Source organism: Chamaea fasciata, unplaced genomic scaffold (genome assembly GCF_029207755.1).
Source record: "Chamaea fasciata isolate MVZ Bird 193981 ecotype frontalis unplaced genomic scaffold, bChaFas1.0.hap1 SCAF_3, whole genome shotgun sequence".
Lineage (NCBI taxonomy): Eukaryota > Metazoa > Chordata > Aves > Passeriformes > Sylviidae > Chamaea > Chamaea fasciata.
Genome location: NW_027094088.1, coordinates 90,044,305 through 90,057,460, shown reverse-complemented (window position 1 = coordinate 90,057,460; position 13,156 = coordinate 90,044,305). Strand labels below are relative to the sequence as shown.

The window sequence follows — 13,156 nt, the reverse complement described above, 5'->3', positions numbered from 1 at the left end:
GACATAAATATAATTAAATATAAGTCTGAAATACACATATAATTATGTGGTATATAGAACTGGGTAAAACAGTCATCAAAGTAAATGAAAATTTCATTACTAATTCACAAGATTTTATTGAAATAAGGGGTTACTATTATAGTTATCTTTAGAAAGAGTAAATTTCAGTATTTTCTTCTTTTTCAGGAATTACTATTTGCATAGTGTTTATCTTTCAAATAAAAGCTTTTAATGTGATTAGTTAAAGCTTGAATAGCTGCTGGTGAAAAAATTATTTTCTTCAGTGGACTTGTTCAAAGTTCAACAAAATCACTTTGAAAAAGCACAAAAATTTACTTTCATCAATAAGAAAACTTGTAATTGGAATGCAGAAAACTTAAAGACAGAACGTTAGGTTGGCAAAGGTAATTAGCAGCTAGTGATGCAAATTTATGTTAACCTGGCATTCAGTAATGCAAATTGGGTTGTTATTAATTCTTTTGTAGCTGTTTCTGAAAATAGACCTAAGTATCCACCTGTATTTTTGCTTTTAAAATTTTTACCTTTTAAAATTTTACAGCGCTTCTAGATAATACTTCTTTTATTTATCTAATTAAGAGATAAACTTTGTTTTATTTTTGCCAGACATATTTTATATTTGCTAGACATATAGCTCACAAACAAAAGTTCTTAAATGCTCTTTGTAAATTTTAACTGAGTTGAATTTGTGTTAAAAGCTAGACAAAATGCAAAGCAAAAATAATCTAATGGTGAAAGAAGTTTAAAGAACTTTGATAGCTTGTGTTAAACCCTAATTTTCCAATTCAGCAGCTTTTAAGTATAACTCTTGCTTCTGTGGTCTGATTTTCCATTTGATAAAAGAAACCAACACTGAAATATACACTGATTTAGAAAGCATGTGTTATTTGGAAATGTGCTTTCATATAATGGATATTTTCTCCTAATTTTTTGAATTTCCTGTTTGGAAAAATCAAGTTCATTGGATTGTGATAGATATTATCCTTAAAACTCCTACAAACTCTATCTACTAGAACTTCATATGTTTTAGGCAAATGTAGAAGTGCTCCCATAGATAATGAAGGCTTATGTCACTGTATTGCAACCTCAGTCATACTTTCCTGACTGGAATTTTAAATGAATTTGTAAGTTTGAACATCTCTACAGCTTCCTGAGGATGGGAATTGAAGAAGGACATGCTGGTCTCTTCCCCCTTGTATCCAGTGACAGGATCCATGAGAATGGTTCAACCCATCACAGGAGGTTTAGACTGGACATCAGGAAGCATTTCTTTACTGAGGGAGTTGTTAAACACTGGAACAGGCTTCCTAGGGAAGTGATCAATGCGCCAAACCTGTCAGTGCTTGAAAGGCATTTGGACAACACCCTTAATAATTTGCTTTAACTTTTGGTTAGTCCTGAATTTGTCCGGTAATTTGACTAGATGATCATTGCACATCCTTTCCATCTGAAAAAATCCTCTCCTCTCCTCTCCTCTCCTCTCCTCTCCTCTCCTCTCCTCTCCTCTCCTCTCCTCTCCTCTCCTCTCCTCTCCTCTCCTCTCCTCTCCTCTCCTCTCCTCTCCTCTCCTCTCCTCTCCTCTCCTCTCCTCTCCTCTCCTCGCCTCGCCTCGCCTCGCCTCGCCTCGCCTCTCCTCGCCTCGCCTCGCCTCGCCTCGCCTCGCCTCGCCTCGCCTCGCCTCGCCTCGCCTCGCCTCGCCTCGCCTCGCCTCGCCTCGCCTCGCCTCGCCTCGCCTCGCCTCGCCTCGCCTCGCCTCGCCTCGCCTCGCCTCGCCTCTCCTCTCCTCTCCTCTCCTCTCCTCTCCTCTCCTCTCCTCTCCTCTCCTCTCCTCTCCTCTCCTCTCCTCTCCTCTCCTCTCCTCTCCTCTCCTCTCCTCTCCTCTCCTCTCCTCTCCTCTCCTCTCCTCTCCTCTCCTCTCCTCTCCTCTCCTCTCCTCTCCTCTCCTCTCCTCCCCTCCCCTCCCCTCCCCTCCCCTCCCCTCCCCTCCCCTCCCCTCCCCTCCCCTCCCCTCCCCTCCCCTCCCCTCCCCTCCCCTCCCCTCCCCTCCCCTCCCCTCCCCTCCCCTTGTTTCCTATTTATTTAATCCTTCTGATTTTGCTGGATTTACCACGTACACCATCTTTTCCATTTGCTTCATGAACAGCCCTTCCACCTATAGCTGACCTTTACAGAGCACATCTGCTGTGATCTGCAGTCTGCCCTTATAGCAGTCCTGTAAGGCATGACATTCCTGTCTATCCACAGGTCTTACATTCCACCATTTCCGTATGTACAGAGTATGCAATAATTGTGTAGATTCTTATTTTTTACTGTCAATGCAAAATACGGATATTACTCCCACTAGAAAACTTAAGGTTGCTAGAAAAACTATTCCAAGGCTAGAAACTACAGTAAATATTGTGATCATTCATAGTTATATTCCAAGCTGCTTTTGCTGCTTTTATGTCTTGTGAAATTGTCATAGTTACATGTAACTTGTAACTTCTCATACTTACATGAGGTAGATGCTTGTAGGTTGGTTTGCATTGAATATAAATTTTAGTTTTTCTATAAATAAGCACCTTTTGTATAATAATTTCTGTTAAATGCGCCTTTTCTTCTACATCCCCATAAGAACTTCTTGAAAATCATTATTAGTACAGTCCATATGGTATAGTACCAACTTTTTTCAAATTTTCTATTTCTGTGAGCATAAAAAAAGAAGTGACAGTAGAGAGAGAAAAATTACAAGATGCTGACTTAGTTGAATCTGTTTCATCAGTAGTCCGGGATAAAAATTGACCACATTTTTGAGATTCGGTGTGGAAAATCTCTCAAGGGCCATTTACTGAGTTTGCATGAATAAAACATAAAGCTTAATAGAATTCAAAATTAACTGCTGCATTGAGTTTTTGCTACCTATGCATGTTGTGTTATTGTCTCTGAATTTAAAAATGTGGTTGATCTCATGGTCCAAAGCTGATAGATAAATTTTATAGGTGGTGAAACTGCAAGGGATTCTGGCGCCAAGTGGTATTATCCAGTGCACCATCTCAGAGTAGGGTGTATGTATTTGTAGACACAACAGCATTGTTCAATTAAAATAAAAGTGATCCTGGCTCCTTTAAGTGTTCTCTATGGTTAGCTGAGATAATTGGAAATCATATAAACGTGTGCATCAGCTGATGGAATGAATTTTTTTTTTTGCAGTAAAAAACTTCTTTCTCTTGTTGAAGATGTCTTCTGCCAGAGCCTCTTTTCTGAAGTGGTGGCTATGGAAAACTGGAATTTCGTTTTCTGTGGCCTCAACAACAAGTTTGATCAGAAATTTATTCCCTGCAGAATTTATTAATATGCAATAATGTAACTTTTCTCCTGCTGTTCCTCTGAATTTTACCCCCCTGGATGCTAAACATGGACTATAGTAGACAAAGTAAAGTGTTTTGATTGTTTTTTTTCAGAATATGAGGGTGCGGACAGTGAAAGGACAAGATTACTATTCTAAAACAGGAGCAAAATTCTATGGAAAAATGGAACAAAAATTTATTCTTGTTGACTGTAAGAAAGTCATATATGGTTCTTACAGGTAAGATCAATCACTGAAGTGTCTGTAGCAAGCCTGTCATCTCAGTACTGCTGCTATAGCAGATTTGGGGGTTTTGCATTTGTGAAAGTTCTTCTAGGGAATCACATGGGTAAATTTAAGTATGTTTTCTGTAATTTAGGAAGTTTTCATACATACTTACTCCTAACTAGCCTAAGAGGTCCTCTGTTCATATTTCACAAATAAGAAATAAAGCATATAGGTTTTGCTACAGCTGGAGGTTTGCCAAGAAGAAGAAAATCCTGATTTGTCTTATAGTGTCTGAATTATTCTTGTTTGGAGTGAATGTTTAGCATTCATTCCAGAGAAGCATCAAAATTATTTCATAAGCTATCTTGGATAGTTCCTCCATGTAATAACCTTCTAAAGCTAACACTAGAGATTGATTCTGTGGCTCTCTAATATAGGATGGTCACATTCAAAATTGCCCATGTGTCTCTCTACGTTTGGCTAAGTTTCTGTATTCTGTTTTCTTTTTTATTTCCTCTGTGTGTGTGTGCAAAACAGGCTGGAAGAACTTACAGCCTTGCAGAGCTGAAAAAAACCTAAGTTAAAGCAGAGACAGTCTTAACTCACACATTATTAAATATTTTCCTTCTTTTCATGCTACACTTTTCTCCTTTGCCCAAATGAGTTAGTTTCTGCCAGCATAGTGCCTGGGTGCCAGATCACAGCCACTGACTTTCATAGATTTCCACCACTGTAAGCTTTTGAAAATCTGACCTTTTATTTCCTCCAAGACTCAGCCGGCCCTAAATTCAGACTGACGTGTATAAATGGTAGTGAGGTAAGTGACAAGTTCATAAATGACTCAGGGTAAGAGACTGCAGGGAGAGCCTGCATGCTTTTACATCTACACACATTGTCATAGTTTGTGAGAGTAGGATGGGTTTTCTCTTTCCAATTTGAAAAACAGCACTGCTTGAACACCTTGCACCACAGGAGCTGGAATCATCAATTTCTGTAGAAATGAGGCCTCCTTTGTAAAAGAATCTAGTGATTTGTAACAGGAAAAACAAGTCTTTTTGAACTCTGTCACTGAACTCAATTTAAAGTTCAGGGTTTTTTTAAAATATTATATATTATTCTTAATTGTGACAATTAATAGGAAAAAAACTTACGCAGCACAATTTGATTTAATCTTGGTACACTATAAATACACTGAAAAATACAAAAGCAGCTAAAAAAACCCTTTAATCAGTAAGCTATTTTTGTGAACAAAACTAACCTATTTTCTAACATCTAGAAGAAAAATGCAAATAAATTCATTTTTTTTTACTTTTTTCATGAAAATGGGATTTCAAAACAAATTTTTTCTTTGTTATAATCTACAAATTGTATGTTTTTCACTCCATGATATTAGTCTTGTTGCAGCATCCTTAATGTACATGTTAATATATTTTATCTCGTTTTGTCACTGTAAATTAATTGCCGCTACTTAGCCTGGAGCATGTGTTCTGTTTTACAGCAGAAAAGAGAAAAAGCATTATCAAAGCAGTATCATTGCCATTAATAGAAATTTTCTTATCCAGTGCAGTGTGCGTATTAGAAAATGTAAACTTGTTTCAAATTCTGAGATGCATCTTTCTGAAAATGTTTAGAATGAAGTACACTCAGAATTGCTGACGCAGTCCTGCATGTTACTTCAAATGTATTTTCTTCACGACATAATCACACAGTAACATTCTCTTACTGAGGAGTTAATACAGTGGGTATAGATTAGTCCTGCCATAGACATTGTAGAAGTGATTTTTTTCCATTAAGTGTTTGTACTTTACTGTTCTACGTTTGTGAATCCTTTTTGAGAATACTTTTATTAGGGCAATTATATAGACTCATTCCTGGTCTCACTGTAATCAGTGAAAAACCTCCATCTGAATTTAACTGGTGTTAGATTCGACCTTCTGAGTCCAAATTACATGAATCATGTCCTAGACTTACTTATTTAGAAGATATTTTTGCAAATCCAAGGTTTGTGTAAAAGCTTTCTTACCAAGAAAGACTAGTATAATACTTTAGCTCAAAAGGACTGTGTCTAATGGTCATTTGTTCTTCTTTCAGCTTTATGTGGTCATTTGAAAAAACCAACCTCAGTATGGTTCAAGTTATCACAGGACAGCTTGTTGAATCCTTTGATGAAGAGTTCAGGACACTGTATGCCCGTTCTTCTGTTCCTAGCTCATTTGCCCCAGAATTAGTGCGGGTAAACAGTCGCAAGACGCTGTGGGATAATGATACATACCAGCATTCAGTGTCTTCCTTGGCTTCAGTTTCTAGCCAAAGAAACCTTTTTGGTAGGCAAGACAATGTTCTCAAGATAGATCCTGTTTGGAAATCTCGTGGAAGATATGCAGTAAATGAAATAGATAAATATGGCTTGAGAAATCAAGTCTATAATAAGCAACCATTTAATCCAGGTTTTAATGTTCAAAATCCAATCCAGCACTATCAACCTAGTGAAAAAAATGAGCACTGGAAGAGACATAGTTATGCTGGGGAAAAGCCAGAAAGGACACCTTACCTATTGCTCAACAGAGCTGTTAACAGAGCAAACAATCTACCAAATACTTGGAAAATGCCATCTGATAGCCTTAGTATTGTGTCATCATTACGAGGAGGATATGCAAGTAACTACAATATTCCCCAGCAAAGTTTTGCTGATCAGTTCTCACGACCAAAGGTAAACCTTGCGGAGAGAAATTCAATAGTACGGAGGTCTTTTAATGGCACAGATAATCATATCCGCCACCTGCAGCAGAGGATGCCAACCCTTGAGCACACAACAAAATCATTCCTGCGTAACTGGCGAATAAAGTCGTATTTGAATGATCAGTCAGATTATCCCGTAGAGTCAAATGGGTCAGCCTTGGGTGACAGATATGACAGCTATGACACAGCTGAAAATATTAAAACTCATGCACTGTACTCTCATTCTCGCTTGCGATCATCACTGGTGTTTCAGCCAACTTTACCGGAACAGCAGGAAGTAAGCAGCTGTGCAAGTTCTTCAAATTCAACTATAATTGGGTCAGAGGGAAGTGCAACACCTAAAGGGACATCTAACCATGCTCCAAGTGTGGAAAATGGAACGGGTAATATTTCAGAGGAGCTTAGCACAAACTTCCCTCTCAAATCAGATGCACCAAAAGCCCAAAGAATTCAGATTGCAGATGACACAAAACCTAATGTAAATTCAAATGCAGGTGGTGACTCATCACTGTATTTGTACACAACACTGTGTACAGACAAACATGCAGAAAATTTGAAGAACCTTCACAATGAAAATGTGCTCAAAAGGAGAAGTTTTCCCATGTTTAATTCCAAGTCCATATTGGATCCTGGTACCAACAAAAATGCATCCAATTATGTTTACAGCACATTGACTAGGCATAGACTTAAACAGCCAGTTAGTCCAAAACTTCCAGAAGACACACTGAAGAGTGCTAAAAGTTTGCATAGTGTGACCAACCACTCGCCACAGGAGGAAAAGGACCTGAAAGGAGAGCTAAAGAGCCCGACTGCTAGCAAGGCAATCTCCATGGCAGCTCTCACTGAAGCTAGCAGAGAGGAGTCCAGTAAGGATTGCACATCAAAAAAAGAAAGTAAGAGTTCCCCAAGTTTTCTGAAGAAAGGATCCCAGAAACTGCGGTCACTTCTTAATCTCACACCAGACAAGAAGGAAAACTTATCAAAAAATAAAGGTCCTGCCTTTTACAGGATGTGTAGTAGTTCTGACACATTGGTTTCTGAAGATGAGAATCAAAAACCAAAGATTTCTGAAAATAAGACAGATTCTTCCCCAAGGAGAAAAAGAAATTCATCATCAAATTCTCAAGGTAGTTTGAACAAAAGTAAAGAGGATGTCACCGGGAGTCCAACAAAGTCTCCAAAGTCACCAAAATCTCCAAAACCTCCATCTGATGAGAGCAATAAAAAGTGTCCTCTCTTGTGTCCCCTTGAAAGTAAGTTCATAGAAACTGCAGGAGATCCATCTACTCCAAGATTTAATACAGAACAGATTCAGTATCAAGATGCAAAGGAAATCTCCACAAATGCTGCTTCGGAAAGTCCTCCTGTTTCTGCTCTCCAAAGAGCAAGATCAATGACACCACAGCTGGCAAGCTCAAAGCACCAGGAGGAGCTGAGATCTCGTTTGAGTGAAAGGCGTGTTTATAGTCGCTTTGAGCCATTCTGTAAGATGGAAAATGCCAGCCAGCCTGCAGGAAATGCAGCCAACAGCAGTTCACATCTATCAGATATCAAAAGCAAGACCTTAGGGAATAATTACGGCAGGAGTAATCACATGGTCACCTACAACTCAACTGCTTACCATCCATTGCAGCCTAATGAAAACAAGCTGAGAGGATTTATGCAAAAGTTTGGGAACTTACTACACAAAAACAAGTAATGTTGTAATTTTGTTGATTATATTGAAATACAGCAAGACTGGCAAAGCTGGGCATAGTCTTAACTGGACAAAGACTCGTGGCTAACTTCTGTAGAGTTTACTTGGATTTCTTCTTGTGTCTAGGACATTGGAATGAATGTACATATTTTTAAAAATAATTATTCTAGAATGTTATACTTAAATCTTTACAGAAATTCTGTGTCCAGAAGATGTCTCAAGGAACTTGTTTATAGTGTTGATATTGTAAGATGAATTTTATACATTTTCCTTCTGAAGAAAATACATTCTAGCATATTGTAAGATTAATAAACATGGGGTAAAAAAGATGGGGGATGTTTTTAAACTTCAGATAATACTGTTTTCAAAGATTTGCCTTTCAAAAATAGGATAGCACTAGGAATAGTAAATCGTATTTTTTCAGCATTTATGTACACTTTCAAATTATAAACACAAATGTTAATGCATTGCATGTTACTTATCTTTAATTTTTGGAAACCTCTTTTAGGTTAATAATTTACCCCATAGCATATATTGAACTGTTTGGGCAGCAGATGGATCTGTCTTACTTTATTGAATTTTCTCTGTAATATGGTATTTTTCCGAAGTATTTGGCATACAGATTTGAAAGTGACCTTAGTCTGAGTTCTCACGGACTTGTTTACATGGTTAAACTAGTGTGAATGTAGAGTGAACATTAAAAAAACTATTTCTAAAAAAGGTGCCTTGAACATAACGGACAACTAGTTTAAATTTCAGTGGGTTAATTACAATTTTACAGCATGCCAGTATTCTGTAATATCTTCGTTAAAAAAGCTTTTTCATTACATGTTTCTATTTGGTGTTTAAAAAAAAAAGAAATCTGTGGACTTCCATTTCTCAGGTAAGTTTTTGAGTTTCACATGCAACAGTCTGTTTTAAATGTTGCCAGATATTTTTGCAACTATGGCTTTAATGGCCTTATGTCAGGATGACCATTAGAAGCCCGCAAGGAATTAGGCAGCTAAAAGTGAGATCTGTAAAAATCCCCACATCAGATGATTACGCACCTTTCCTAAGACAAAGAAAGTATCAGTAAATGGTGATAGTAGAAAGTGTTAAACTTCAGTGAAGGGATTGAGGCGCCTAACTGTAGTCTGAGGGACATGCTTGGTTTGTCTGAGCCTCTGTATCATAACAAATTCCTCAATAATAGGAGATTACAGGTTAGTGCTTACAAAAACATCACAGGAGTGATGATGTGTTTGGGCAGCAGCATGGCATCCACTTCTCATCTGCAATGTGCAGCCTGAACATTCAACTGGCTCATCCTGTCCTGGGTGTGAAGTTTGAGTCTTAGGACTTCTTGGTGAGCACTTTGTTCATTCCTTGATGAAATGCCATACTCAGTATTTTTTCCCAAACAAACATTTATATTTAAATATTCTGTCCCAACAGAGACAACATGTTCAGATCCAAGATAAGGAGTGTCTCAGTTCTCAAGGCATGTTTTTAACATAAGCGCAATGTACTTCCACAACTATGCAGATGATAGCAATGCCATACTGTTCTTTTTAAAACACTTAATAATTTGTAGCCAATTGGACATTTGTTCAGGATAGTACGTGAACTGAAGTGCAGTTGGTGCTAAAAATGGTGGGGCTAGTTTTAGGAAGATCTTTAGTTTTCCTTTGTATTCTAATGATCTCTGACATATGCTTGTAAGCAGAAGTATATTTGGGAAGGAAATGAGAGAGGGAGAACAAGGGTCTTGGGGCAGGTTTAGAAGTGACAGTGCGTTCCATATTGTAATAAGCTTTGGGAAATCTATACTCATGCAATTTGGAAATATTTTACTGTATTTTTCCAAGTAGATTGCTAATTAAAGAGTCCTGATAAGGCAAATATTTTAATTTACCATGTCATCTGTGTTTGTAGATGTATACTGCTGTTTTTCATCTGCACAGAAGATTAAAAGCCTTCAGTGGAGAGCCTGCTCATAGACTTGACAGTGCAAAAAAAAATCTCTGTAGGACTAGCTTTTTTTTAAAAAAATTTCAGATCTCTTCTCAGAGTTCCCACATAGGAATGGTCTGCACTAAGGCTTGATCTGAGGTTAATTGAAATGAATTCCACGGACCTCAGGGGAAGTAGGATCAGACACTTAATGTACTGACATCACTCTATTAGGAATGTTACAAGACCCAGTGCTGGCTGGGGAGGATAAGGTTCTGCTTGACACCATGGGAAGAGCAGCTTAATGCCCTGCCTGCAGCTACAGCTTTGAAGGTTGGGAAGCACATTGGGGAGGTCCATAGGTGCTGCAAGGACCAAGTGTTCATTAGTTCCCTCCAGGACCTGTGTTAGTGAAAAATGCTCACCCAGTGCTGTCTGATTTGCCTCATGTCTCCATGGGAACCCAGTTGTCTGTAAAATAGAAAGGAAAATATACGGGGCAATAAAGAAAAAAAAAAAATTCTTAGCAGAGAAAAAGGATGTGCATATTCCTGGGGGAAAAAGTTGGAGTTTCCATTTTTCAACTTCTTTTTCCCAAAGCTTGTCTTGATGTTTCTGGCTTTCCAAAGAGATGCACTTCATTCAGTGTGTCCTAAATGTGCATTGCACATTGCAGGTTTTACAACCCACACACGCCCAGTGCACTCCCAGTTCTGTAAGGCTGTAAAGTAATGGCTGTTGTCATGCATGATGGTCATTTGGCCACGTGGCTTGGAAGTTCTGAAATCTGTAAGAAATGCCACGTCATGCCCACATTAAATAAAACTCCACTAGCTCTGTCACATCTCTGAGGGCAGTTCTGTGGAAGCTGGTTAGAGTTAGGCAGTGCTGGGCGCGGCCCTCAGGAGCACTGTCAGGAGTAGAGGGCAGTACAGCTGGGTGATGCAGGCTCCTCAGACAGTGCTCATTCAATTTGTGTCATAAATAAACTGCCCCTACATACATTCATAACATCCAGTGAATAAACTGCTTCAATTCTTCAGCCTTGTAATAAACAACTTTTGCTGCCTCTCAGATTGCAAAGTTGTTGGTTGTTCTCTTACTAATTGGACTACCCTCTTTATTCATGCTAACAAACATGAACTAGATGTGAGGAAAGATTATAAATTGAGGAAAAGTGAGTTGTCAGCTATTTAATAAATGAGGATAGTAGTATTTGTGACAAACCTTGAGAAAAAAACAAAAAGCTTACCAGGCACTAGATGTTTGTGCATAGGTGAAAAATTACTATTCAAAGGCAACAACTGACAATTTTTCAGCTTTCTGAAATGTATTAAAAATGTGGTTTATAAGACATCATTAAAAAATACCAACATTCGTTGCAGGACAATGTAAAATAAAATTTAAATTGACTCTACTAATCTGTATGATAAATACCTATGGTTTTTTTCATTTGTAGCATTATGTGGGGTAAGCTGTACAATCAACAAGTAGCTTTGCAGCTGTGTAATGCAGAGAGATCAGTAAGGTTACCATGGTACTTAGTGTAACTTACTCCCCATATCAATCTTTTATTGCACAGTACAGTACATACAGGTTTTTTTAGTTTGTTTTCGCTTAAGTAGGAGAGTTAGAGCAACATAAAGCCGCAGTAGTTCATGGGTAATTGAAGCATGTTCCTCCAGTTTTGTGTTCACTTGCACAATTATGTATTCCATTAGCACCCCAGTGTCAAGAGAGGAGACTGCAATGCTCCAAGGACTGTCTTGCCATTTCATTCCTTATTTCAGAGAAGTACTTACAGATAGATATCTGAGTACCTTTATATAGGGTCTGAAATCTTTCATAATTTTCAGCTCTAAGAGTTACAGTTAGGTCTACAATTTTCACATTTCACATGATGCCAAATATGTTGCATGTTCTAAGAATGCTTTTCTGTACTTGGAAACAGGATGGAAGAAAACATTTGCTCTTGGAGAGCTCAGAACAGGGCTCTTTTGCTCTTAAGCAAAGCTGGTAGTTCCAAGTTTTGCCTTTGTGCTGTTGACTAATTAAGTCATAAAACCGGTGCTGCAGACCCTTCGTCGGCTCCATTGCCCTTCTCTGGACATTGTCCAGCAACTCAATGTCCTTGTAGTGAGGGGCCCAGTTCTGAGTGTGGCCTCACCAGTGCCAAGCACGGGGACAATCACTGTTCTGGTCCTGCTGGCTGCACTATTGCTGATCCAGCCTGTCCAGATCCCTCTGCAGAGCTCTCCTACCCTCCAGCAGGTCAACACTCCCAGTTAACTTGGTGTCGTCTGCAAACTGATTGAGGCTCCATGTGATGTCCTCATGCAGATCATCAATAAAGATACTAAGCAGGACTCGCCCCAACACTGAGCCCTTGGGAACACCATTGTGCTGACTGCCAATGGGAATTGATTCCATTCACCAGCAGACCATCCAGCTGTTTTTTTGCCCAGTGAACAGTGCACCCATCCAAGCCATGAGCATCCAGTTTCTCCAGGAGAATGCTGTAGGAAATGGTGTCCTTGGCACCCAGATCAGAGTGGACAGGCCTGCAGTTTCCTGCATCCTCTTCTGGTCGTTGTAGATTGACATCACATTTGCCAACTTCCAGTCACCTGGGATCTTCCCAGTTAAGCAGGGAAATGGAAAGAGCTCAGGGAGCACTTCTGCCAGCTCCCTCAGTACCCTTGGGTAGATGCAATGTGGCCCCATAGATGTGTGTGCTTAAGTGGTGCATCAGGTATCTCACGATTTCCCCTTGGATGATGGGGGTTTCATTCTGCTACTCATCCCTGTCCTCCAACTCGGGGCTGGTAGCTAGAAAACAATTGGTCTTACTAGTAAAGACTGAGGCAAAGAAGGCATTAAGTACTTCAGTGTTTTCTTCATCCTTTGTGACTATGTTTCCCCCCATATCCAAGAAAGTTCCTGTTGCTGATGTGTTGATAGAAGGCTTTTTTATTGTCTTTTCTGGCAGTGGACAGGCTAAATTCCAGATTGACTTTGGCCCTTCTAATTTTCTCCCTGCAAAGCATCACAATATCCTTGTGATTGTCCTGAGTTACCTGTCTTTTCTTCCAAAAGACATAAATACTTTTTTCATATGTATCTTCGTGGATTTTTTCAAAATATCTCTGTGTATTTCTGGAGGAGAATCTGGTTTGCTAAAAATTACTTGGCATCCCTTCAGAGGAAGCTTCTGT

General features: G+C 39.0%; 1 protein-coding gene across 2 annotated transcripts in view; it reads left to right on the top strand.

Annotated features, from left to right (window-relative positions):
- FAM83B (family with sequence similarity 83 member B) overlaps nucleotides 1-11,585 on the top strand; it is a 44,971-nt gene extending 33,386 nt beyond the window's left edge. For both annotated transcript variants that reach the window (XM_066179766.1, XM_066179767.1), the window contains 2 exons: nucleotides 3,459-3,583; nucleotides 5,663-11,585. In XM_066179766.1, coding sequence (XP_066035863.1) covers nucleotides 3,459-3,583; nucleotides 5,663-8,009 — 2,472 coding nt within the window. In that variant the 3' untranslated portion in view covers nucleotides 8,010-11,585. The remainder of the gene's footprint in view (nucleotides 1-3,458; nucleotides 3,584-5,662) is intronic.
- Nucleotides 11,586-13,156: the final 1,571 nt, after the last annotated feature.